This window comes from Gorilla gorilla, chromosome 6 (assembly GCF_029281585.2).
Source record: "Gorilla gorilla gorilla isolate KB3781 chromosome 6, NHGRI_mGorGor1-v2.1_pri, whole genome shotgun sequence".
NCBI classification, from domain to species: domain Eukaryota; kingdom Metazoa; phylum Chordata; class Mammalia; order Primates; family Hominidae; genus Gorilla; species Gorilla gorilla.
Genome location: NC_073230.2, coordinates 148333059 through 148359142, shown reverse-complemented (window position 1 = coordinate 148359142; position 26084 = coordinate 148333059). Strand labels below are relative to the sequence as shown.

The window sequence follows — 26084 nt, the reverse complement described above, 5'->3', positions numbered from 1 at the left end:
CTACATAAGCTGTGACTCCATTGTACACTTTTCAGTGGACAAAACAACACGATTACTATACCATCATCACCAAGAAAGGTACTGTGGTGCAAAATATAAGTAATGGTTCCCGTATTTTTAGATTTTACAAGTTAGGTAAAAGTTTCAAGTACAATTCTAGGAACCAACATCTTGCTAAATAGGGCTACTGAGGGTATAATCCCAGAACAATGACAATCCTTCTCAAGAAATGCCAGTTGGCAACCTTAAACAACATGCATACATGCATATACACACACACACATACACAAACACACACAGATGTAATATATATATACATATACACATATATACATACAACATACCCATGTGCTTAGATGCAAAATACATATTAGATTGTCCTTTATTTTTCCCATTTTGGCAGGTCTGCAGACTGAGACCTTTATATTATGTTATAGAATTATGGTGAGAATCAGCATTCAGGAAAAGGAAAGAGAGAGGTTGGTAGGAGGTAGTCTATTGAGAAGAAGTTACACACAAGCAGTTAAGGACATGAGGGATGATTTCACCCTAAACTGAGAGAGAGAGGAAGAGATCTAAGAAATATATAAAAATCCACAGACAAAACTAATGAAGAGGACTAGTCCTGCCACATACGAAATATTTTTAAAGTTATGGGAGTTAAAATAGATGAGGCATGAATATAAGAATAAAAAGATTAATGAACAGCATTGTTCAGAAACCTACCTTAGTATTTAAGAATTAAAGATGAAAAAGGCAGCATTACAACTCAATGGAAAATGATCAATAAATGAGATTAAAGTAAGATATCAATTTCCTCTATCAAATTATAGAGGAATTTAATTTGAATTTGAAAATTCAAATTTTGAAAAGATTTTAAATTCTGAAAAGATGGAGAATAGGACTGCTCAAACACTGCTGATAAAGAATGTACCAATAAAACCCTTTTGGAAAGCAATCTGAAAGCATCTGCCAAGAGACTTTGCAATACTCTTATATTTTCTTCTTCTGCCTCTTCCATGATTTCCAAATTTCCTATGAAGTATTACTGTTATAATGGAAATATGCTAAAATTTTTAAAACTCTTCATCTTATTTGACCCAATAATTCTACATAGCTTATTTCGAACCATTACTTAGAGTCAAAATATCTGTTAAGAACTTATGCCATAGAAAGCAATATGTTAAGATATCAGAATTTAAGTATGAAATGTCCTTGTCTTCAAGTAACTTAAAACAAGATAATCTATTAAACAAACTTACTGAGCACTTACCATGTGCCAGCCTTCATGGATTTTATAGTTATACACAAGCAGTTAAGTACAGAGAGGGGAAGAGAAAGATTAAACAAATGACTACAGTAATTATAAATGGTAGAAAGGAAAAAGGTTGAAAGGAGACCTTTTCAACAGAGGACCTCATCAAGGTTTCTTCCTAAGATATTCATACCCAGACAAGGACAAGTGGAAGGCATCAGCACAAGGAAGTAACTGACAAGATCAGTGTTTAACAAAATCACTCTGACTACTAGTATGGGGAATTAACACAGTTGGGGAATAAAACAGCTAGAAAGAAAAAAAATGCTCAGATTTGCAAGAAATTCACAAGTTACTGGGGCATAAAATATATATTTAAATACCAAGCTACCATTCACTGAATGCTAACTTTGCATCAGATCCTATACTAAGTACAATCATCTGTTATTTCACATTTGACAAATGGGGAAAACGAAGGCTACGAAAGGACAAGTAACTTATCTAAGGTCACACAGAAAATAGGTGAGCCAATCTTCAAACTCATGACTGCCTAACTCCAACAGGCCATTCTTTTAAAAATTCTATATGAGAAGTTATAGAACCTATAGGGTCATTTTTGTAGTTGAAAACACCTTAAACTCTAATAAAGCAAAACTGAAATTAGTGTTTCCACTGTCAATTGTCTCCAAATTAGCTTCTCCCACTTGACATTCCAATTTTGTTCATCCTTACTATTTTTTCTGCCTTAAAACCATTATTGGCTAAAATTAAGAGTGATGACATCAAATGCTAACACGGACATGGAGCAATTGTTCTCTGATTCATCACTAGCAGGAATGCAAAATGATGTGGCTACTTTGGAAAATGGTTTGGTAGTTTTTCATATTTTTTTTCCTTTAAAGCTCTCTCTCAGTGAATCAGGTAGTTTCTTATTAAGCATACAGTTACCATTGGACCTAACAACCCCACTGTTACATGCACCCAAGAGAAATGAAAATGTGTATTCACACACAGACTTGCACTCTCACGTTTATAGCAGCTTGACTCATGGCAGCCAAAAACTGGTAACAACCCAACGGTCATCATCTGGTGGACGGATAAACAACTGTGGAACATAATCCACAGTAGGAATACAGTGGATTACTGCTCGGCAATAAGAAGGGACACAGGCAATACATGGAGGAATTTCAAAAGTACTATGCTAAGTGAAAGTACCCAGACGCAGAAGACATGAGATTCCATTTACAGGAAACCCTAGAAAAGGCCAACAAACAAACATCAGAAAAGCCTAGAGTCACAGGAACCAGATCAGAGGATGCCAGACGCTAAGTTTGGAGGGACAGATCTGTCTATAAAGGGAATTTTCTGGGGTGATGCAATTGTTCTGTATCATGATTGCAGTAGTAGTTACAGGATTGCACGCATCTGTTAAAATCCATCAAACTGTACGCTTAAAACGGATGAATTATATTTATTTAAATTATACCTCAATAATGCTATTTCAAAAGTCTCTCATAATTTCTGCTTCCAAGTGTCTCTCCCCATAAATCTTTGTTGCCATGATTAACCATATCTACAGCTTCCTTTCCATTCTAACTGTCAATACTAGAATGCTGGCCTTTGTTTTTCACCTAAACATAATGAATGTCTTAATTAGCCTCTCTTCCCTCAAATTTTTTTTGAGACGGAGTCTCACTCTGTTGCCGCCCAGGCTGGAGTGCAGTGGTATGATCTCAGGTCACTGCAACCTCTGCCTCCCAGGTTCAAGTGATTCCCCTGCCTCAGCCTCCCGAGTAGCTGGGACTGCGGGTGCGCACTACCACACCCAGCTAATTTTTGTATTTTTAATAGAGGCAGGGTTTCACCATGTTGGCCAGGCTGGTCTCGAACCCCTGACCTCAGGTGATCTGCTCGCCTTGGCCTCCTAAAGTGCTGGGATTACAGATGTGAGCCACCACGCCTGGCCTCTTTCCTCAAATTTATCCTGCATAATTACCACCTAATTAATATTTTGAAAATACCCTATTATTTCCCCTGCTCAAAATGCTTCAAAAGCACTCCACCTATAAGAATTGAAAACCCTTAACATGGCACCAGTTAAATGCCTTGTACATGTTGACTCAAACCACCTTTCCTACTTTTTTCTTACAATTTTCCAACATGAACACTTCATCCATTCAAACTGTCTACCAACTCTCCCCCAAACACACCTTCTTACTGTTCCTTGTGCTTTCTCCCCATCTGGGATAGTCTCCTGCTACTCACTAAATCCTCCCAGCTTTCTCATATCAGCCTACATTTTCAATCTTTTCTCCAGGATGCTTTCTCATTAAATCACAATGACAATGATCTTTTTTGATCTCCTAACATATTTTTTGTCTAGGCATAAATAGCTGCCTATGAGATTTACCTGGGAGAACTAAACAAACAGGTTCTGTTGTAATGGGCACAATCAGATATATGTAGAAGTGCAAACAATTTATGGGTAATTAGAGATTTAGGAACATCTATGTCTAGCCAAAGTGACTAGTTTGTTGCCACCAGAAACCATAATAGTTCTGAGTCCATAATCTAATCTAAGTAGTAAAATGATTAGTATTGTTAAATAAGTATAAATCTTATCAAGGGGTGCAAATAAAAGACTTAAAGCTTTATTTGATCATAATAGTATTAATCTGACCAAAATGCTTCCCCTCAAAATGATCTTACAGGTATAAGGTCTTCACCAAGCATATCAACTATAAAAGTGTAAATTATACAAACTATCACATATCCATTCAATGTTAATAGCCGTTGAAGAATAATGTGGTAGGCTGGGCGAGGTGGCTCATGCCTATAATCCCAGCACTTTGGGAGGCTGAAGCACGTTGATCGCTTGAGCCCAGGAGTTCAAGACCAGCCTGGGAAACATGGTGAAATCCTGTTTTTCAAAAAAATAAAAAATAAAAAAAAAGCTGGGCATGGTGATGCGTGCCTGTAGTCCCAGCTACTTGGGAGGCTGAGGTGGGAGGATCGCTTGAGCCCAGAAGGTCAAGGCTGCAGTGAGCTATGATCACATCACGGCACTCTAGTCTGGGTGATGAAGACCTTGTCTCCAAAATTAATAAATAAATTTTAAAAAATTGTGATAGAGAGTATTTATTAATATAGAAGGTAACAAGAATAGTTTCCTAAATGTTATGTACAGCTCAGGCTATTCACTAAAAGGTGCTATCAATGTTCACTAAGCATTTGAAAAGGTCCTCAACTTAACTGGTTATTATGGAGACAATATCTAAATAACAAGATATTGTTTCTTCCACTATCATATGAACAGGATATTCTCATCTATGAAAAACAAAACATAGCAATACATATCTATAGATATGTATAAAATGCTCAAAGAATACACAACAAGCAGATAACCATGGTCATTACGACGGAGAAGGGATAGAACTGGAAGCAGTGGTGCAGGAAGACTTTGATGTAATATGTATTATTTGAATTTGTTCTTAATAAAAGGAACATATTCATGTATTGCTCAGGTGATCTAACTTATTTTTTAAGAGATGGGGTCTTGCTATGTTGCCCAGGCTGGTCTTGAACTCCTAGGCTCAAGACATCTTCTCTGCCTCAGCCTCCCAAGTAGCTGGGATCACAGGTGTGAGCCACCACACTAGGCTCTTAAAAAAATTTTTTTATAGTGTAAGAAAGTACAAATGTAATTGCACATGGATTTTTAAAACTCCTGAAAGGATACACTTTCAACTATCAAACTATTCACAGTGGTTCTGCCTGGCAGTGGACTTACAGGTGATTTGCTGATTTTTATTTTGATCTTTTCATTTATCTGTATTTATATATCCTCTTACAGTGACCAGTAACAAAAAAAAAATCTTTGAAATATGTGACTGCCCACATACACATAGCTCTCTGGGGCAAGAAACTCACAGTGTCTCTAAGGAGTGACCTGGTTAGCTGGGAGTCAGGGGTAGGAAGGAGATTTACTTTCTATCATTAGCTTTTGTATCTTCCGAGTTTTATTAAGGACATGTACTACCCACTCAATAAATGTTATTTTATTAGGTTTGGCCCACCAAATGTTCACTACCAAAGTTTTGAATTCCTCCTCATTTGGCTCTACTTTCCAGTCCCACTGTGGGGAAACAGTTTTGGATAACCTGTATTTGACACACCCAAACCTGAGTAGCTCTTTCTTAACTCACTCTCCAACAACCAGAGTTCCAAAGGCATTGCTCCACTTATAAATAGATTTTTACCAACTATAAGGCACAATCTCCAGTTCCCTCCTTCATCACAGAGGCCATTAGAGTAGTTTTCTAGGTACAGTTTGCTTTTCCTCACTTGTGGCCTTCCTGGAAAAAACTTCTAACCCTGACCTGCCTCCTGCCTTACCACCCCATATCTATTCTCCACCCTCCAGTTCCCTAACTGTGCTAAAATTCAATAATGTGTAAATTGTATAAGCTGGAACCAAACTTTTGGCAGTTGCTAGAAAGGTACATATAAATTAATTCACAAATATTAAAATTTAACCTAAAGAAACTCAAGTTACATTGGCAAAGGATTATAGTATCTTCCCTACTAGAAAGACTTCTGTTGAATTACTCTCTTTTTCAGTACCCTTACTGCAACAGAATCAAAGTCTTACTTGATACATTCTCTGAACCTCTGCAGTTGATATTACACAGTTTAAATTAAGTAGATCTTATAAAAATCAAAACTTATTTTCCAAACAACAAGAACAACAACAAAAAACCCTTGAATTTTGCTATATCTAAAGTGAAGAACCTTCTTCTTATCTACTGTTCTAGGTACTAGCTCCCTGTGACTCAGAAGAATATTCCTTACTGAGTCATTAGTACTTGCTTAACCTGACAATCAGTGTTTTAGGCCAATGCAGCCTCATTACAGTGTAACACTCAACTGGAAAACAAACAAACAAGATGTTCTTAGTACTGGACCCCCTGACCCCAAATTGCCTCCAGCTAATAGTAAACCAAACTAAAAACCAACATTCATTGATAACCTCTAGTAGACAGAGCAAGAATGACCCCGATTACTAAAAAACACACCAGTCCTATAAGTGAGAAGAAAACATCCTGTCGTCACAAGACTCCCTACTTGTCCCAGCCCTGCCACCTTATCTCTTTACATCTATGCCCATTTCTTCAACCTACCAATAGAAAGGAGCTGAGTTTCAAGGCAGTGGAAATACAGTCAAGAGCTGACTACACAGCACAAAAATAGTATACACAACTTCTATAATCACCACATATGGATACCAGTCCTTCCTCCTAAATACCCTAAAACTGCTGATTCTTAATTGTTCCTAAGGGATTAAAGAAGGCTGAAGAGAATTTATTCAATTCAAAGAGGCCAAGGAATTAAAAGGGCATGTCACAGCAAGTGATCAGAATGGGTAACTGCAATAAAGAAATTATTATTTGAGCTAGGAATTCCTCCTTGCCCTTTATTTAAGGCCCTCTCCCCTCCCCCAGTTTGCTTTAAAAGATTATTTTATGTTTTTATTGTACATGTAATATCATACTATTATTGGTCTACAAAACCCTAAATCCACTGGTATTTGTGTTTTGCAAGTAGAATTTACTTTGTGGTGGTGTCAATAAGTTTGCCCAAAGCTCTACATCGAGATGATCCTTAGGGACCAGACCTTACATAAGGCCAAAACAAACAGGTTAACCAGCCTATGAAGTTCCCAAGGAAGCTCTAACCCCTCAGCAAGTGTGGATGATCAACTAAAATAATATGAGTAATTGATATGATTCTTACAACTCCCAGAAACAGTACACAAATGCTTTCAAAACTAACTACCTGGTATCAGTTTCACATTTGAAGACAGTTTAAAACAATAATCTATAATTATTTTAAGACAAAATTATATTTCTTTCCACTTAGCCGAGTAGTATTTACTGTGAAGATGTTACTCATCAGAAATTAGTTATTCCAAGATACTGCCATTCTTTAAAACATTATCCGGAAAGACTCACTTTTACAAGTCATACAAAAGAAAATCAAGACTTTTTTTTTGTGGGGGAGCTGGACTCTCGCTCTTGTCGCCCAGGCTGGAGTACAATGGCGTGATTTTGGCTCACCGCAATCTCTGCCTCCTGGGTTCAAGGGATTCTCCTGCCTCAGTCTCCCGAATATCTGGAATTATAGGTACCCACGACCATGCCCAGCTAATTTTTGTATTTTTAGTAGAGATGGAAAGGTTTCACCATGTTGGCCAGGCCGGCTGCACTCCTGACCTCAGGTGATCTGCCCACCTCGGCCTCCCAAAGTGCTGGGATTACAGGCACGGGCCGCTTCACCTAGCTGATTTTATTGTTCTTATTCTTATTAGAGACAGGGTCTCAAGAAAATCAAGAATATTTAGAAGAATAATTTGTCTTTGAGTAAAAACAGTGTTATTCCATTTGGTCAACTGTTTTATTTATAAGACTGCTCAGAATTACTTTTCTACTATCAAATCTACCCTTACCCTTCTTTTTAAAACAAGTATGAAACTACTAGGGCTCTGAGAGCCCAAAACCACATAGAACTAAGCGTGAAAGATAGTATTCAAGATCTATATAGCACAGTAAGCAGATTTTAAAGTTATAATGTGATTTCATGATTATTAATAAATGCCTGGCAGAATATATGTCTTCCTATTCAGAGAGTCATTCAGATTCAAATAGTCTTAACTGAGCCCCTGCTAGGCACAAAGTATTGTGCTAGGTGCTTTCATTTAGATTATTGAATTTATATCCAATTCTAGGACAGTATGATCTTTCAGAACGGCTGGGGTAATGGAGTGAGAAAAAAATCACTAAGAGAAATCTTCCAACAATTATAGGTTATCCTATGTCCTAGAAGGCTAAGATATCAAGTCTATACCCATCAAATTGAAGCATCCTACTCCTGAGTATAGAGTATAGGTGGCCTCATAAAAGGCATATATTACCTACAGACCATCTAAAAACTGAACTGGAAACCAAGATGTTTTGCCTAAACATTTTGGAGCCTTAACTGGGAATAAAGAGAGGCATGGGAGCCTCTTTTACCCATATCCTGCCTCCTTTCTAACCATCAAGATGAATCTGGAGCCTATACAGTTGTAGAAATGTCAAAACTTGGACTTAGCTATTTAAAAAGATTTATGTACAACAACCAATTTAGTATAATCTAGGTAAAAATAGGTACTTAATAGTCATATTGACCTTTTCCCAAAAAACCATTTAGTAATTGATGCTGAATATGAACTGTCACATTACCTGAGCATAAGAACAACATAACAGGAAACAGAACATGGCCATAAAAATAGGACACAATGGAGGGGGGAACCCCATAAATTCAACGCAGGGTGCTCTTTTTACAATTTTATACTCCCTATAATTTCTGATATCACTGATCTTCAACTGCTGCAACACCTGCCCCAAACACCAATAAAGATCACTGTAGTTTAAGAGAGAGATTTTGTGATAGCCTAGAGCTCTAGGCCTATAGCGCCCAGCAGGACAATGTATCTTCTCTCAGGTCACTTTTGGCCTGATGATTTTCTTAAAAGATTCCAAATAATTATTAAAAAAAAATATATATATATATATATGTATATATATATATTTAGGCTGGGTACAGTGGCTCATATCTGTAAACTCAGCACTTTGGGAGGCTGAGGCAGGTGGACTGCTTAGGCTCACGAGTTTAAGACCAGCCTAGGCAACACAACAAGACCCTGTCTCTACCAAATAAATATATATATACACATACACACACACATACACACACACACAATACTCATAGATATAACACTTGGGCATGCTTTTTGGTTAATATACATACAATCTCTAATTAGAATGGAAATAAGAGAGTAAGTCAGCAAAATAAAAATCCAGAGAAGAAATATAGCCCATTAATTTAGATTATAACAAGAGTAATATTTTATCACTGTAAACAAAATAACAAGGCTTGAATATATCTAAGTCAATTGAAACTCAATTTCACGCATCAAACAACTTCTTCAGAACGCTGATCTTTCTATGCCAGATACTATCCTAGGGTTGACTAAGAAGACTTAATGCTAACTTTAAGGTAGTGCGTCATATACTGAATCACTTTACTTATAGGATTATATATAGGAATTTTTCCATTTGCAAAGGGCAATTCTAAAATCCTTGATTTTGTAACCCACAGCAAAATAGACACTCTAGGCTGGGCGCAGTGGCTCACACCTGTAATCCCAACATTTTGGGAGGCCAAGGCGGTGGATCACCTAAGGTCAGGAGTTCGAGACCAGCCTGACCAACATGGTGAAACCCTGTCTCTACTAAATACAAAAAATTAGCTGGGCATGGTGGTGCGTGCCTGCAGTCCCAGCTACTTGGGAGGTTGAGGCAGGAGAACTGCTGGAACCTGGGAGGTGGAGGCTGCAGTGAGCCGAGATCGCGCCATTGCACTCCAGCCTGGGCAACAAGAGTGAAACTCTGCCTCAAAAAAAAAAAAAAAAAAAAGACACTCTAATATAGTGATGGAGGGAGTAGAACTGGTAATTTAGTAATATATACTAAAATTATAAATGCATAAATCTTCCGACCTGAATCGTCTGATTCTAGCAATCTGTCCTAGAGATAAACTTGAAATTGTGTAAAATGCCATTTTACAGACTAATTTACTGCAGCACTATTAATAAGGGCAAATTTTTGAAAGCAACCTAAATCATTTGGGGACTGGTTACAGTGTGATAGTTCCATGCAATGAAACAGCATGCAGCCTTAAAAAAAAGGGAGAGAAAGCACTTTGTCCTGATATGACCCCCCCAAATGTACTAAGATACAGTAAATAAAAAGCAAAGAGCTTAAGTGTGTACAATTCTATAATATGTATAAAAAGGGGGTGGGAAAGGAATAGATGTGTATGTATAGAGATGTATCTCTAGTACCACAGGAATGTTACTTGCCTAGGAAGTGGGATTCCATGGGTGGGCAATACAATAAAAGGAAGATTTTTAATTTTTGAATTTTGAGCCACATAAGTGTACTAGTTGGTTAAAACATTAAGTGTAACCAATGTATAACTTGTATAAAAAACACAGTATTTTAGGATTTATACATGCTAGGATTTTAGGATTTATACATCCTATAGGATTTTACAATTTATACATCATGATACAATATAGTCTCAAAAGATTACACTGTAATTAAATACTACAATGCTATTCCTTCTATTTAAACACCCACCAGTCCATCCCTAAATTTATTATTATATAGTAACAGAATAGAGAACCAATAGGGTGTCGGAAAAATCTGAACCTCTCAATTTATAGATAGGAAAACTGTAGCCTTGGCCAGGCCCAATGGCTCATGCCTGTAATCCCAGCTCTTTGGGAGGCCAAGGTGGACAGATCAGTTGAGGTCAGGCGTTCGAGACCAGCCGGGCCAACATGGTGAAACCATCTCTACTAAAAATACAAAAATTAGCCAGGCATGGTGGTGCATGCCTGTAATCCCAGCTACTCAGGTGGCTGAGGCAGAAGAATTGCTTGAACCCAGGAGGTGGAGGTTACAGTCAGCCGAGATCACACCACTGCACTCCAGCCTGAGTGACAGAGACTCTGTCTTACAAAAAAAGAGAGAAAAAGAAAACTGTGGCCCAAAGCTAAAAAACCTCACCAAAAGGACACAATTAGTAGATGGCAAAGTATGGCCTACGACCTGATTCCAATTCCAATCTATTCTCATCTACTTCTTCTACCTTCAAATGGTTTCTTAATTACCACAAGGAGCCAGCACGTATGGGTCAAGATCCCTGTTGTATCTTGAGGGTAGCATGAATGACAAGGCCAATGTGAGCTGATATCCTTTCTCTTGTGGAATACTTTTCAATGCTCACAGAGGAATCAGAGGGGTAAGGTGTTGCTTCTCAACTGGGTTATGTTTTAGCAAAGTGCCAAGAGTACTCAAAGCCATAGTGTAAATGTGGGGTGAGGAGTGGGGCTTTCTACAAATTTAGTAATACTAGAAAATTTGAGAAAAATGTTAAGCAACTTAATCAGGTAATTAAAAATTATTTTTGTATTCAAACAAACACCACTATATTGTGGCACTGAATATAAAATGTACATGAATATTTAGCATAAACCGGACACTTTCAAAGAAGTCTCATGCTGGTTCTGAGTCTGACGCAATGAGCTTAGAAGTACACACATTCACTCTCAAACTCTTAGGAGGCAGGAAGGTTTCAGAACTACTATACCAAAGGAATTAAAATAGCATTCTCGATGGTGGCGGAAAGGGAATAGAGTTAGAGCTACACAGACCTGGACCTGTAGCCTACTCTTGCCACTGTGTGATACTGTATTAGCTACTTAATCTTGAACTCAGAGCCTCAGACTCCTCATCTGTAAAATATGGTCAATATTACTTAGCTTGTGGTTTTGTTACAAAGATTGGAGATAATATATGTAAAGCAAACCGCCCAGACTCTAGAAAGACTATAATAAATGATGGCTACTTGGCAGGATGGATCACTTGAGGTCAGGAGTTCACGACCAGCCTGGCCAACATGGTGAAACCCCGTCTCTACCAAAAATACAAAAAATTAGCTGGGTGTGGTGTTGCCCCTATAGTCACAGCTACTTGGGAGGCTGAGGCATGAGAATGGCTTGAACCTGGGAGGCAGAGGTTGCAGTGAGCCAACACTGCACCACGGCACTCCAACCTGGGCGCCAGAGCGAGACCCTGTTTCCAAAATAAATAAATAAAAATAAAAATGAATGATGGCTACTTTAACTATCACAAGCCTATTGGAATCTTTATTTGACTGTCTAACCATTCATTTGGTTTCCATTGGTGAGAACAAAGTAAGGCAGGCAACGGATATTTATAGGCCCTCCCAACCAGCCACAGAAAGCAAACAGGTCAATAGGATAAAATTACCTAAGTGATCAGTTTATTATACTCACATATTTCATTTCAAACTTCTTAGCCAACATTTCCACCTCTTGCCTCTCCTGATGTTCATCATTAAATGGGTCTTCTGTGTAAATGAGCTTCTTCTGATTCAAGGTGAATGGGAAAAGAAAGAGAAGTATCCATTAGTATTATAAATAGTATTATTGTTTATTTATTTATCATTATGTAACAACCACTTCAATTCTATTTCAATAAATGTGATCTGAAAGGAAATAAACTAGCGAGAATATATAACATGTTATATAATTAATTATATTATTACTCAGAGACTATATCTTAAATTGAATCAATACGAGACAACTTTTCCTAATACTAACAAGTAAGTCAGAAGTATTAAAACTAAAAAAAAAAAAGTTGGTTCATAGCAAAAAAAATTTACAGTTATAATGGACTCATATACATTTCACAGTGTTTTGATGAGTAAGAACTCAACAATCCAAATTGTCTTCACCTGCAAAATGATTATATGGTCACCTCATCCAAAATAACAAAGAAAAAAAATCCCCAGGAACACTAGCTAAATATGAAAATCTCACTTATAATTCTAGATTGATATCTTCACTAACAAAGATTAACTGCTTTGATCAGGAAATGCTTCTAAAAGGAGCTCTAGATTATTAATTAAAAGCAACACTTAAATCATCTGCCTGTGAGTTAACACTGAGTGTGTGTAGCGGCTAAGGCTTTCTGTTGAGGTCCAATATCAACAACCATTGTATCACCAATATTCTGTCAATGGATATCCATTCAGGGAATACACATTACTTTTAAACAAAGCTAGAAAAGAGAAATAGCTGCAAAAAGATTACATTACCATGCCTTTCTTCTAGTAGGGGAGAGTGAAAGTTTATTATAATACACGGTTTAAAACACACACACACAGAGCTAGAAGCTCACATTAACCATCTATTTAACAAAACAAACAAAAATAGCGATCACATCCTTAAGTCTTCTATTTTAGTATACAAACATATATATGGTTTTCAATGCACAAAAAAACCAAAACAAGGATAAAAATACTATTTTTATCCAATTTCAGACAACTGACTCAGGTAATTAAAAATGAAGGTATACTACAACTGAAATACTGATATAGATTCAATGGACCCCGAAGAGCAAGAAAAAATGCAGAAGGAAGATTTGCACACTTTGAAACTGAGATACTTCATCCTGGATATAAAGATTGAGACATGATCTGTCTAAAAAACATGATAGAAAAATGTGGACAGAATGAATACGAGACAATTCCTCACACTTGGGACATCAGAATAAAGGGATACTTCTTTAAAGGAGTTAACTTTAAAATCAATTTTTAAAATTATTGTAATAAGTAATAAATTTATAGAATAGTTCACCCCAACAGAAGCTACCAATGAAAGGCCGGGCGCAGTGGCTCACACCTGTAATCCCAGCACTTTGGGAGGCCAAGGTGGGTGGATCACCTGAGGTCAAGAGTTCAAGACCACGCTGGCCAACATGGTGAAACCCCGTCTCTACCAAAAATACAAAAACTAGCTGGGTGTGGTGGCACATGCCTGTAGTCCCAGCTATTCGGGAGGCTGAGACAGGAGAATCGCTTGAACCTAGGAGGTGGAAGTTGCAAGTGAGCTGAGATGCTGAGATTGCGCCACTGCACTCCAACCTGGTTGAGACAGAGTGAAACTTCATCTCAAAAAAATAAATAAATAAAATAAAAATAAAAATTTACCAATGAAAAACATAAACATGATCCAAAAGGGAATAAACTAGTGAGAATAAAGTAATAAGGAATCCTAGGCATGTCCAGGGTATAGCCTTAACTAGAGGCTCAGGTTAAGGACAGTAAGCAATCGCCATGCCTATTACAAACTGCTCCCTCTTGCACTGTGAAGCCCAAATACTTACTATGGTATGACTCATTTTATATGTATAAATATAAACACATGGATCTATATTTTTAATAAGAATCACCTTATATGCCATTCTAAAATATTTTATGTACTTTATGTAGGTATCAAAAGTACAGCTCTTATTTTCTCTTGACAGCCTACAAAAACAAATTTAAGAAAATGGACTCACTTTTCTTTTACAGTTAAGAATAAACACCCTCCCCCAATCAAGACTAAGCTTTTTTGTTTTTTCAGGTGAAAAAAAATCTGAAAATTATCAACTACCCACATGCAAAACTGATGCAATAATTTTGTCCTTTGATCTTAACTCATCAACACCATTTTCAGGAGGTCTTTCACAAATTTCATCAAAAATATGCAAACAATGAAATACCATGGAATTCTCAAATAGTATAGTTACATTCACACTTAATCACTTATTTTTCTTTTTACAGTAAATGTTCAATTAAGCATGTTCATAAATGGGTGTTCTGGTTAACTGATTTTTCTGGTTTACTAAGAGTTAAACCTTTTCTTGTGTATCAATCATTGCCAAAATTTATTTCTAAAATGCACTATTACCCTTTAGCCAGAAATGGTGACCAAATTAATCTTTCAGGATAGAGATGATTCCAATGCCAGTCATCATCCTAAACCATCTCAATCACAGCACTGTACTGCCTAGAGACAATAAGGTTAAAGGTTTAGCTAACCTGTGGTTTTGTTTTTCATATTTTCCCAACATAAATTATTTAATTGTGCTTTCCTCATTAATACAAATAGAGCACAGAAAAATTTCTGATTATGTTCCAGTAAATCAGGGTTTTACTGTTCATTTAGTATTTAAGAAGGGAACTGATTTAAATGCACCCACATGAATGGTATCCATATGTAACACACCTTTTGTTGTTTGTTTTTTTTTAATAGCCCCACATCTACCAGTTTCAGCATCTGGAGCTAAAATCTTATTTAGTGATAGATGGCTATTTCAAAAATGTGGAGCCCTTCCTTTTCTAATTCTTCTAATTTTGGGAACCACCAACTTCCCAGACCAATTCTAATGTTCGCATTTTGCTTTCTGATGGTCTCTCTTCTAGGATTTCCTTTCATGAAACCATGACAATTTTACTTAAACATATGTTTTCTATGCTTTCTTGCATAATAAGGATATACACTGGCAGCAATCACAGGAAAATGTGGCAAATCTTTGTTGCAAAGGTGATTATATACAATGGATTTTGTTCTGTTCAGAGGTATATGAAAAAATAGAAAGTCGATATACGAGATAATTGGGCCAATAGACACCTATACTGTTAATAAGTATACAGAAAAATTAAATGGAATTTTTCCTCTTTCTCCTATTGCATGAAAGTAGTAGTTCTGGTGTTATCAAGTTAACAAAGCTAGGGTGTCAAACCTTTTTCTTTTTTATAATTAAATGACACACATTATTAATTTGCCATCGTGTGAATATTACAACATAAACAGGGACATAATAAAAGTCTTTGTATTTCTACTATGACTTACATTTTACGTCATTTTGGCAGAATCCTCTAAACTATATGAGTTAATTTTAAGAAATTTTGTTTTACTAAGAAATTGTATCACTATGGAAAGAAGTACTAATAAAATTACATACATTTGTAAAGTGAGGATAATAGTTTTTACCTCGTGGAGTTCTGTTGGACTACTAGAAAAACCATGTGCAGTGCTTAGAACTGTGTCTAGCACACAGTAAGAACTCAGTAAATGTCGTTATTGCTATGTATTTTTATCCAAAGATAATGCTTTTCTCCTGTAATTTATGAAAATTACAAAAACTGCAAACCAACTTAGATTAGCAGCTCAAATACAATGTTTGAAAAATGCTCCAATCCAATATTTTTAATATTCTTTTGGGAAAAAAGTGACCTCAGATTTATAAAGAAGGGGCATTCAAGTGAGTCTGAAGAGCAAAATGTTAGGTGGAAGTGACCAAAATGATCTCTACCTTTAAACAATTCATTTTGGTTGAAAACATTTTGTAATGATTTGACCACACAACATTTCTAAATAATGATCAAAACATTAGCTGGCCATGAAGTAAACAAAATCTAGTGAAATTGTTCAACATGATACTTTGTGACTAAGCAGTCAGTCATTTTGACCATAAAGGTAGTTGAAGATGAAAACAAAACAAGGGACTTCTGGAGTCCATTAGACCCAAGCTAAAGCAAAACCTAATAACGGGTATAACTGCTAAGCAACAGAGAAAACTGTTCTCTTTCCTTACTGTTAATCTATCATCTCCTTTTCTAACTTACTTCTGAAGATCCACCAACCCACAACAATAAAAATTACAATTACGAACATAACCCCTATCCTTTCTCCATTGTTCACCTCTTACATCAAAAGCATACCTATATATTTTCAATTGTTTTAAAAAATTCAAAGCTGAGATTTTTTTCATCATCCTCTGAAAATTACAAAGGCTGAGTACAATATTCTTCTATAAACTAATGATAGTACACTTAAATAATATGACGGGTAGGTGTCAAATAAAACAGGAGACACCTTCCCATTCAGTTACAATATGAACGAACTCCACAAAAAAGGAAAGCTAAAAAGGTTTTCCAATACCAACACGAGAGAATAATTAGTAACCAGATTAACTAACCCACTTCTCCATTCCTAAAGTGGGATCCTCAGTCTCTGAAAACCTTTAATTATTCTTAAATTCCCTTCGATTAAGAAAAATATCACAGGCACGCAAGCACACCTCAGCAGCCACGGCGCCCAGCAAAACAAACAGTGATGAGGATGAGGATGATACGAGAGGGGTTACACAATCTCTGCTTCAGACTGGGGGGCGTGTCCCCCAAGGTTTTCTCTTCCTTTCTACTGGAACGACAGCTGTAGCGCCACAGGGAGAACCCAGCCACACGGCCTGCAGGGCCCCAGGATTTTGAGTGGGGAGCAGAAAGGAAAGAAGGAAAATCTGAGGTTCCGAAAGGTGCACAAGAAAACAGGCTCGGCGCGACGTTGGGAGCGAGTGCCGGGGGTTTGGGGATTCGGCGCAGCCGGGTGAGAGCCTCGGCCACCCTGGGGAGTGGAGAAAGCAGCGCTCACCGCCCCGTCCACCCGCTCGGCCCCGGCCCCCCGCACCCCACCCTCGGGGCGACCCGGACGCGCTCGGTGGGCGTCCCAAGGTGCAAACCAGCTGGGGAAGGCGGCGGGTCCTGAGGCTCCCGGGGTCTGGGGCAGGAGGGAAGAATCTTCTGTACCCGTTGTTCTCCGCACAGCAGCAGCTCCGGGTAACTGAACTCCACGCAGCTCTCGTCGGTGGGGTCCTTAAGCACCAGCTCCAGGCGCACTGTCTCCCTCGGCGGCCGCGGCGGCTGCTCAGCCCGGGAAGCCGACTCCCGCGGCGGGGGCGGCTGCAAGGGCAGCGGCGGGAACGGCGGCGGCGGCTCGGGCCGCGGGGGCTCCCGCTGCAGCGACATGGGCGGCTCGGCGCGGCTGACCTCGCGCTGGGGGAGCGGCTTCTCCCGCGACGGGGGCTGCGCGTCCGAGCGGGGGGCAGGCTCCCGCGGGGCCGGCGGCTCCGCCCGGGCCGGCTCGCGGTACGGCTGCGGCTCCAGCCGGGGGGGCTCGCGGGGGTACTCGGGCTCACGCTCGGGCCCCGGGTACTCGGCCTCGCGCCGCCGCACCGGTGACAAGCTAATGAACGCTACTCTGCGCGGCTCCGCCATCCCCACTGTTCTGGCCCTCCGCTTTTGCTCGAGCCGGCGCTCGCTTCTACGGCGCGCTGCGTGCCTGCCCGCCCTTCCTCTTGCTCTCCGTCGCTTTTCTTCCCTCCACCACCCTCAGCCGTCTCCGCCGACGCCACGGTGAGTGCGGACCGTGTCCCCTTCCCCGCTACTACGTTCTGATGGGTTTCACCGCCATCGCCAGGGTCGCCGCGGCCGCCATGTTGGATCCCCCACATAAATAGAAGCAGGCCGCTGAGCGGGCGCATGCGCACAGAGGAGACGCTCGCGTCCACTGTCGTGGCTGTTGCTCAGTTTTCCTCTTTTCCTCCCGACAGTCTGGAGTCCAGACAGGTCGGCGGAAGTGACGACATGGCTCGGCCTGTTTCCGTGGAAACGGAGACGCCGTCTGCACCCTTCCTCAAAGGGAGGGTTCTGGGGTTTCCCGAGCAGCTTACTATTCGCACCCGGAAACCAGAGGCGCTCCAGGAGCTTCCCGGGGCTAGCATCGGGATGGGACTGAGACCGACCTAGCCATTGGCGCCGGGTCTCCCGCGCTGGGTTCAAGGGAATTGGGGTTGTTAGCTGATTATTCAAGGCGGACTCTGGGCAAGGGTAGAGAGACGCATCAGCCGTTGTGCCTGCCCGCCCTGTGTCCCCGTAGCCTTAAGTGTCGAGGGAAAAAAGGAAGTGCCCAGCTTCAGCCAGACTAGCCCCAGCGGCTTCCCTCCCGAAAGCGGAGGCCTCCCCTTCCTCGACCTACTCTGGTTTCCCTCGCCCGGCCGCAGTGGGCGTTGCGTGGGGCAGGGTCATTAAATGTTCAATAACGCTTTGCAGTTGGAAAATTAACAAGCAGATGAAGAGTTCTGGGCTCATTCAGAAGGCCTAAACTGCTGAAATCATAGAAAACTTCTTAACAGGGTTTAGTGGTATTTCAGGAAACGTACTGTTTATGAGAATGCTAAAGGACCCATTTCAGGATGGGGAAGGAATTGATTGGGCACGCCCCATAGGCTCACTACAAGTCGGGTTTAAAAGGATAAGAATTACTGGCCATTTTAATCCATTGAATAAAAAGTAAATTTGAGGCCTCGCCCTTCACATCCTGAAGGGAATCCAAGCCTTCTGTTAACTGCATTAACTGCATTAACTATTGAAAGCTCTTTTATTAAGTCAGTGTAACGTCATTGACAAATTCTGAGAGGGTTCCGTTTTTTCCTCTCCTGTTATTACTTTCCCTACTTGGACGAAGATGGTGATGAAATCTATGATTCCAAAGGTCTCTCTCAGCTCTAAAACCCTATCTTTTCTACTCTGCGCCATGTTTTACCTCCATTATCTCCTTCCCTATTGCTCCTTTTCTGATTCCGAATTCGGGTCTCATTTTTAGATTGCCTTAGTGATACTTAAATGACCTTTCTGCCTTCAGTCTCTGTTTCCGCCAGTCTTGAGACGGGGTCATGTTAATGTCTCTAAAAGAGTTTTTATTATATCGTTCTCTGTTCTGGCTGCAACTTACCTACAAACTGAGTTCTATGTATGTATACTCATATTCAATATCCTCCACAATTTAGCTCAGAGACTGCAAACTGGTGGTCTGTGGGCCAAATCCTTCTACAGGTGTGTTACTTATCCAACATTATCTTCTAACTTCTCACCCACTGAGTTTTCCAACTTTTTGATCCACAACCCACAGTAAGACATTTTACATTGTAACCCAGAATATACACCCATATATACATAACACGTATGTGCATATCTGAAATATAAGTTTCACAATACTTACCTACTGCTTAGGATAAAGTAAAAGCAACAGACGCAACAGAGTTAATTTAATATAAAATATTTTATAATACAGTGTAGAAAAAAATGTTAACATCATATAGAAGCAAACTAGGAAAGATTTTATTTAATGCCATGGAAGTTCTTGCCTGTTCATAGGTTTATTGCACTCCAGAATTCATTAGGACAGTGGTACATGAATATCTGATCCACTGTGGCGCCTGATCTTTTTCTTCTTCTAAACTGATCAAAATTGAAAACCCTAGTTCAGATATATAGGCAGTCATGAATAGTAATAATGCGTATGCATGTTCTGCATAGTAATAAATTCTTCTTTAATCTTAGTCTGACATCATGATAAATTGCATACCCGACAATCATTTATCTGTGTAAATGAAGTACTAAGCTGTAATAACTTATTCTCTTCATAAAATACCAAGTTTAATCAAATTAATTATTTAAATCAATAAAAACGATCTGGTTCACCCTATTAACTGCCCAACAAACTGTTTGAAAACTATATATTCTTTGTTAAAGGGTAGATTACAAGAAATGTTTTCCATGTTCTTAATTTAAAAAACAAGATTCTGATATAATGAACCTAAATCAAAATTCACAAATGGTGGCTGAAATCCTGTGAGAGTACAACATAAATCCATAGTTATTGTGCATAAACAATTCAAAATTAGTTTATAAAGGAAACGTCAACAAGTCATATAACCACCACACCTTATTACTAATGGGTTCCACCACACTTCACCCAGGCACAGCAGATATAAACATCTGATAGACTGCTCAGAAAATTAAAGCTATTAGAGCTATAAATAAGGAATGCCTAAATATAAACATAGCAATGCCAATACATTAGTGCCATTTTAAAAAGTGAATAAGATGCAGTGTAAACACACCTGATAGTTCCCTCTGTAAGCCACTTTCCCACTGATTTATAAAGCTATGGTTCTATAATTCTTTTAAAAAGGACGATTTTTCTACACTGCTGCATGCAGTAATTTCACCGTACGTTCTTGATTGCGACACAGTCTTCAAATCCTCTTGAAGAACTCAACATATCAGGATTTCTCCAGAAAGTTAGATTGTCATGTTTTCAGCAACCTTTTGTGCTTTGGTAGTCTTTCGAAGCTCCTTAATAACCAGTGATATTTCCGTGGTTATTTATTAATTCTGGGTTAAGTCCTTGCTCACAAAGCTGTACACAAATAACCAGAGTTTCCAGTAAGCCAGTATTCAGAATTCTTGAAATCTCTTTTTTTTTTTGAGATGGAGTCTTGCTCTGTCGCCCAGGCTGGAGTGCAGTGGCGCGATCTCGGCTCACTGCAAGCTCGGCCTTCCGGGTTCACGCCGTTCTCCTGCCTCAGCCTCCCAAGTAGCTGGGACTACAAGCAGAATGTCCACAATCTCCCTCACCGCATTCTGATCACTGCTGCCGCCCCAATGCTGCTACTACTTGCCGTGATGGAGTCCAAGGGAACTATTTTAAAATTCTGAATATATTTTTCTCTATACAGTCAATAATTCCTCTATAAAATTATCTTGCTACACATATCTGGCATGAAAATATTATGCAACTTTCAGTATTAGTACTCTCAGCAAGTTGGACTTTTACTACATCATAGTTATTGTTGCTGTAAATATTCTGTGGTAGGTAATACACTGATACTGTGTTTTTGCCAAGAAGTATAGTTTTTCATTTATCAGCTGATTTGTCACTGAAAGCATGTGCACCATACCCATAAATACTAGATGAAGTTTTTCAGCACTTACTATGACCCATATTTCTTTTGCACACTGATTGTCTTTCTCCTTAAGATTTGTGGAACAGCTCTCTGAGCTCAGACGTAGTTCACGGCAACATGGCTAAACCAAGAAGTTGGAATCGTTGGTAAATACAGGACCCGCTATGGGGTCTCCCTCCAGAAAATGGTGAAGAAAATTGAAATCAGCCAGTACGCCAAGTACATTTGCTCTTTTCTGTGGCAAAACCAAGATGAAGAGACGAGCTGTGGGGCTCTGGCGCTGTGGTTCCTGCATGAAGACAGTAACGGTGTCTTCATGCAGGAACCACATTGTCTGGACCTGCACTACCACTTCAGCTGTCACGGTAAAGTCCACCATCAGAAGACTGAAGCAATTGAAAGACCAGGAGACGCTCCTCTACTCTTTGAGACATCACTAGCCTATAATAAATGGGTTAATTTATGTAACCAAAAAAATTAAAAAGGTTTGTGGAAAAACTGAGAAATTGTGCCAATAACTCTACTCCCCCCGCTTTTTTAGGAACATATTTGAGGGGCTTATTGACAAGTTCATCATGTTAAATTTTCAGATGTCCTTTTATTTTTTTCCCGAGATGGAGTCTTGCTGTGTTGCCCAGGCTGGAGTGCAGTGGCGCGATCTTGGCTCACTGCAACCTCCGCCTCCTGAGTTCAAGCAATTCTCTTTCCTCCGCCTCCGGAGTAGCTGGGATTACAGGCGCATGCCACTATGCCCAGCTAATTTTTGTATTTTTAGAAATTTCATATTTTTGTATTTTTAGAGGCGGGGTTTCACTATGTTGGCCAGACTGGTCTCGAACTTCTGACCTCATGATCTGCCCATCTCAACCTCCCGAAGTGCTAGGATTACAGGTTTGAGCTACCGCACCCAGCCTCAGATGTCCTTTTAATTTTGGAGGTATTAAACTTTCATTTGCAGGAAAAGTGCTTTTTTTTTTTCTTTTTGTATTTATTGATCATTCTTGGGTGTTTCTCGGAGAGGGGGATGTGGCAGGGTCATAGGATAATAGTGGAGAGAAGGTCAGCAGATAAACACGTGAACAAAGGTCTCTGGTTTTCCTAGGCAGAGGTCCTTGTGGCCTTCCACAGTGTTTGTGTCCCTGGGTACTTGAGATTAGGGAGTGGTGATGACTCTTAAGGAGCATGCTGCCTTCAAGCATCTGTTTAACAAAGCACATCTTGCACCGCCCTTAATCCATTTAACCCTGAGTGGACACAGCACATGTTTCAGAGAGCACGGGGTTGGGGGTAAGGTTATAGATTAACAGCATCCCAAGGCAGAAGAATTTTTCTTAGTACAGAACAGAATGGAGTCTCCTATGTCTACTTCTTTCTACACAGACACAGTAACAATCTGATCTCTCTTTTCCCCACATTTCCCCCTTGTCTTTTTGACAAAACCACCATCGTCATCATGGCCCATTCTCGATGGTCGCTGTCTCTTCGGAGCTGTTGGGTACACCTCCCAGACGGGGCGGCAGGGCAGAGGTGCTCCTCACCTCCCAGACAGGGCGGCCGGGCAGAGGCGCTCCTCACCTCCCAGATGGGGTGGCCGGGCAGAGGCGCTCCTCACCTCCCAGACGGGGCGGCCGGGCAGAGGTGCTCGCTTCCTAGAGGGGCGGCTGGGCAGAGATGCTCCTCACCTGCCAGATGGGGCGGTCAGGCAGAGGCGCTCCTCACCTCCCAGACAATGGGCGGCCAGGCAGAAGCGCTCCTCACCTCCCAGACGGGGCGGCCGGGCAGAGGTGCTCGCTTCCTAGACGGGCGGCTGGGCAGAGATGCTCCTCACCTGCCAGATGGGGCGGTCAGGCAGAGGCGCTCCTCACCTCCCAGACGATGGGCGGCCAGGCAGAAGCGCTCCTCACCTCCCAGACGGGGCGGCCGGGCAGAGGCGCTCCTCACCTCCCAGACGGGGTGGCTGGGCAGAGGTGCTCGCTTCCTAGACGGGCAGCCGGGCAGAGATGCTCCTCACCTGCCAGATGGGGCGGTCAGGCAGAGGCGCTCCTCACCTCCCAGACGATGGGCGGCCAGGCAGAAGCGCTCCTCACCTCCCAGACGGGGCGGCCGGGCAGAGGCGCTCCTCACCTCCCAGACGGGGCGGCTGGGCAGAGGTGCTCGCTTCCTAGACGGGCGGCCGGGCAGAGATGCTCCTCACCTGCCAGATGGGGCGGTCAGGCAGAGGCGCTCCTCACCTCCCAGACGATGGGCGGCCAGGCAGAAGCGCTCCTCACCTCCCAGACGGGGCGGCCGGGCAGAGGCGCTCCTCACCTCCCAGACGGGGCGGCTGGGCAGAGGTGCTCGCTTCCTAGACGGGCGGCCGGGCAGAGATGCTCCTCACCTGCCAGATGGGGCGGTCAGGCAGAGGCGCTCCTCACCTCCCAGACGATGGGCGGCCAGGCAGAAGCGCTCCTCACCTCCCAGACGGGGCGGCCGGGCAGAGGCGCTCCTCACCTCCCAGACGGGGCGGCTGGGCAGAGGTGCTCGCTTCCTAGACGGGCGGCCGGGCAGAGATGCTCCTCACCTGCCAGATGGGGCGGTCAGGCAGAGGTGCTCCTCACTTCCCAGACGATGGGCGGCCGGGCAGAGGCGCTCCTCACTTCCCAGACGGGGTGGCCGGGCAGAGGCGCTCCTCACTTCCCAGATGGGGTGGCTGGGCAGAGGCGCTCGCTTCCTAGACAAGGCGGCTGGGCAGAGATGCTCCTCACCTGCCAGATGGGGCGGTCAGGTAGAGGCACTCCTCACATCCCAGATGGGGCAGCCGGGCAGAGGTGCTCCTCATCTCCCAGACAGGGCGGCTGGGCAGAGGCACTCCTCACCTCCCAGACAGGGTGGCGGCCAGGCAGAGGCGCTCCTCACTTCCCAGACGGGGTGGCGGCCGGGCAGAGGCGCTCCTCACCTCCCAGACGGGGCGGCCGGGCAGAGGGGCTCCTCACTTCCCAGACGGGGCGGCCGGGCAGAGGGGCTCCTCACTTCCCAGACGGGGCGGCCGGGCAGAGGCGCTCCTCACTTCCCAGACGGGGCGGATGGGCAGAGGCGCTCCTCACATCCCAGACGGGGCGGATGGGCAGAGGCGCTCCTCACATCCCAGACGGGGCGGCCGGGCAGAGGCGCTCCTCATCTCCCAGACGGGGCGGCCGGGCAGAGGCGCTCCTCATCTCCCAGACGGGGCGGCCGGGCAGAGACGCTCCTCACCTCCCAGACGGGGTGGCGGCCAGGCAGAGAGGCTCCTCACCTCCCAGACGGGGTGGCAGCCAGGCAGAGGCGCTCCTCACTTCCCAGATGGGGCAGCCAGGCAGAGGGGCTCCTCACTTCCTAGATGGGACGGCCAGGCAGAGACGCTCCTCACTTCCCAGACGGGGTGGTGGCCGGGCAGAGGCACTCCTCACCTCCCAGACAGGGCGGCCGGGCAGAGACGCTCCTCACTTCCCAGACGGGGTGGCGGCCGGGCAGAGGTGCTCCTCACATCCCAGACGGGGCAGCTGGGCAGAGACACTCCTCACTTCCCAGACAATGGGCGGCCAGGCAGAGATGCTCCTCACTTCCTAGATGGGGTGGCAGCCGGGCAGAGGGGCTCCTCACTTCCCAGATGGGGCAGCTGGGCAGAGGGGCTCCTCACATCCCAGACGATGGGCGGCCAGGCAGAGATGCTCCTCACTTCCTAGACGGGGTGGCGGCCGGGCAGAGGCTGTAATCTTAGCAATTTCAGAGGCCAAGGCAGGCAGCTGGGAGGTGGAGGTTGTAGCGAGCCGAGATCATGCCACTGCACTCCAGCCTGGGTAACATTGAGCATTGAGTGAGCGAGACTCCGTCTGCAATCCCAGCACCTCAGGAGGCCGAGGCAGGCAGATCACTCGAGGTCAAGAGCTGGAGACCAGCCCGGTCAACACAGCAAAACCCTGTCTCCACCAAAAATACAAAAAGCAGTAAAGCGTGGCGGCACGTGCCTGCAATCCCAGGCACTCAGCAGGCCGAGGCAGGAGAATCACGGGAGCCGGAGGCAGGGAGGTTGCAGCGAGCTGAGATCACGGCAGTACAGTCCGGCAGCAGAGGGAGACCAAAGAAGGGAGAGGGAGAGGGAGACGGAGAGGGGGACGGAGAGGGGGAGCTTTTTCTTTTTAGAATGAGATGTAAAGTCAATGTTTGATGATAGAGTTAACATTTTCTTAGTATTTCCACTATAATTCCAGACCCAGCAGCTAAATTGGAATATGTTTCTGTATTTTTCACTATCTTATTCCTTTTTCTTCTAATAATAAAACAATCTCTTTGAGAGCAATTTATACTAGTTTAATATATCATAGTTCACACACACATGTCATACTGATGGTGCTTTCCCAAAAACATACTTAAAGTTCTTCACTGTAACCCAGTTGAAAATTATGAGTTTTTTCTCACTGAATGAAATTCTCCTTTACTTCATTTCATAAGTCACGGGCAGTTGTGATAACATAAAATTAGGCTGTACAATGTTATCTGTCCAACAAAGGAACCTAGGAGTTCCAGTGAGATCCCAGTGACTGCAGTCACCCCTCCCTCCCTGTCCTTCTCTTCATCAGCAGTTACAGTGTCTGTATTCGTGGATAAGGATCGGTGTGGTACACTCTGATATTTTCCAAAGGATTCTGTTGTAATATATTGCATGTTTTTAAAATGCTGCTTGTGATCCTCAAAACTGTTTCACA

At 42.3% G+C, this 26084-nt stretch overlaps 1 protein-coding gene across 9 annotated transcripts in view; it reads right to left on the bottom strand.

Moving 5' to 3' along the window:
- The window catches only part of UBN2 (ubinuclein 2), a 103805-nt gene extending 82268 nt beyond the window's left edge, over positions 1–21537 (bottom strand). For 6 of the 9 annotated variants that reach the window (XR_010134773.1, XM_055393210.2, XM_004046306.5 and 3 more), the window contains exons 1-2: positions 17363–21537; positions 12222–12314 (exon numbers count right to left, since the gene is read on the bottom strand). Coding sequence is in view for 8 of the 9 variants with exons in the window: in XM_055393210.2 (XP_055249185.1) it covers positions 12222–12314; positions 17363–17830 (561 nt within the window). In the remaining variant the exon portion in view is untranslated. Of the gene's footprint in view, positions 1–12221; positions 12315–16857; positions 17218–17362 lie in introns of those variants that run through there. The other 3 variants (XM_019031525.4, XM_055393211.2, XM_019031529.4) reach the window with 2 other exon arrangements.
- Positions 21538–26084: the final 4547 nt, after the last annotated feature.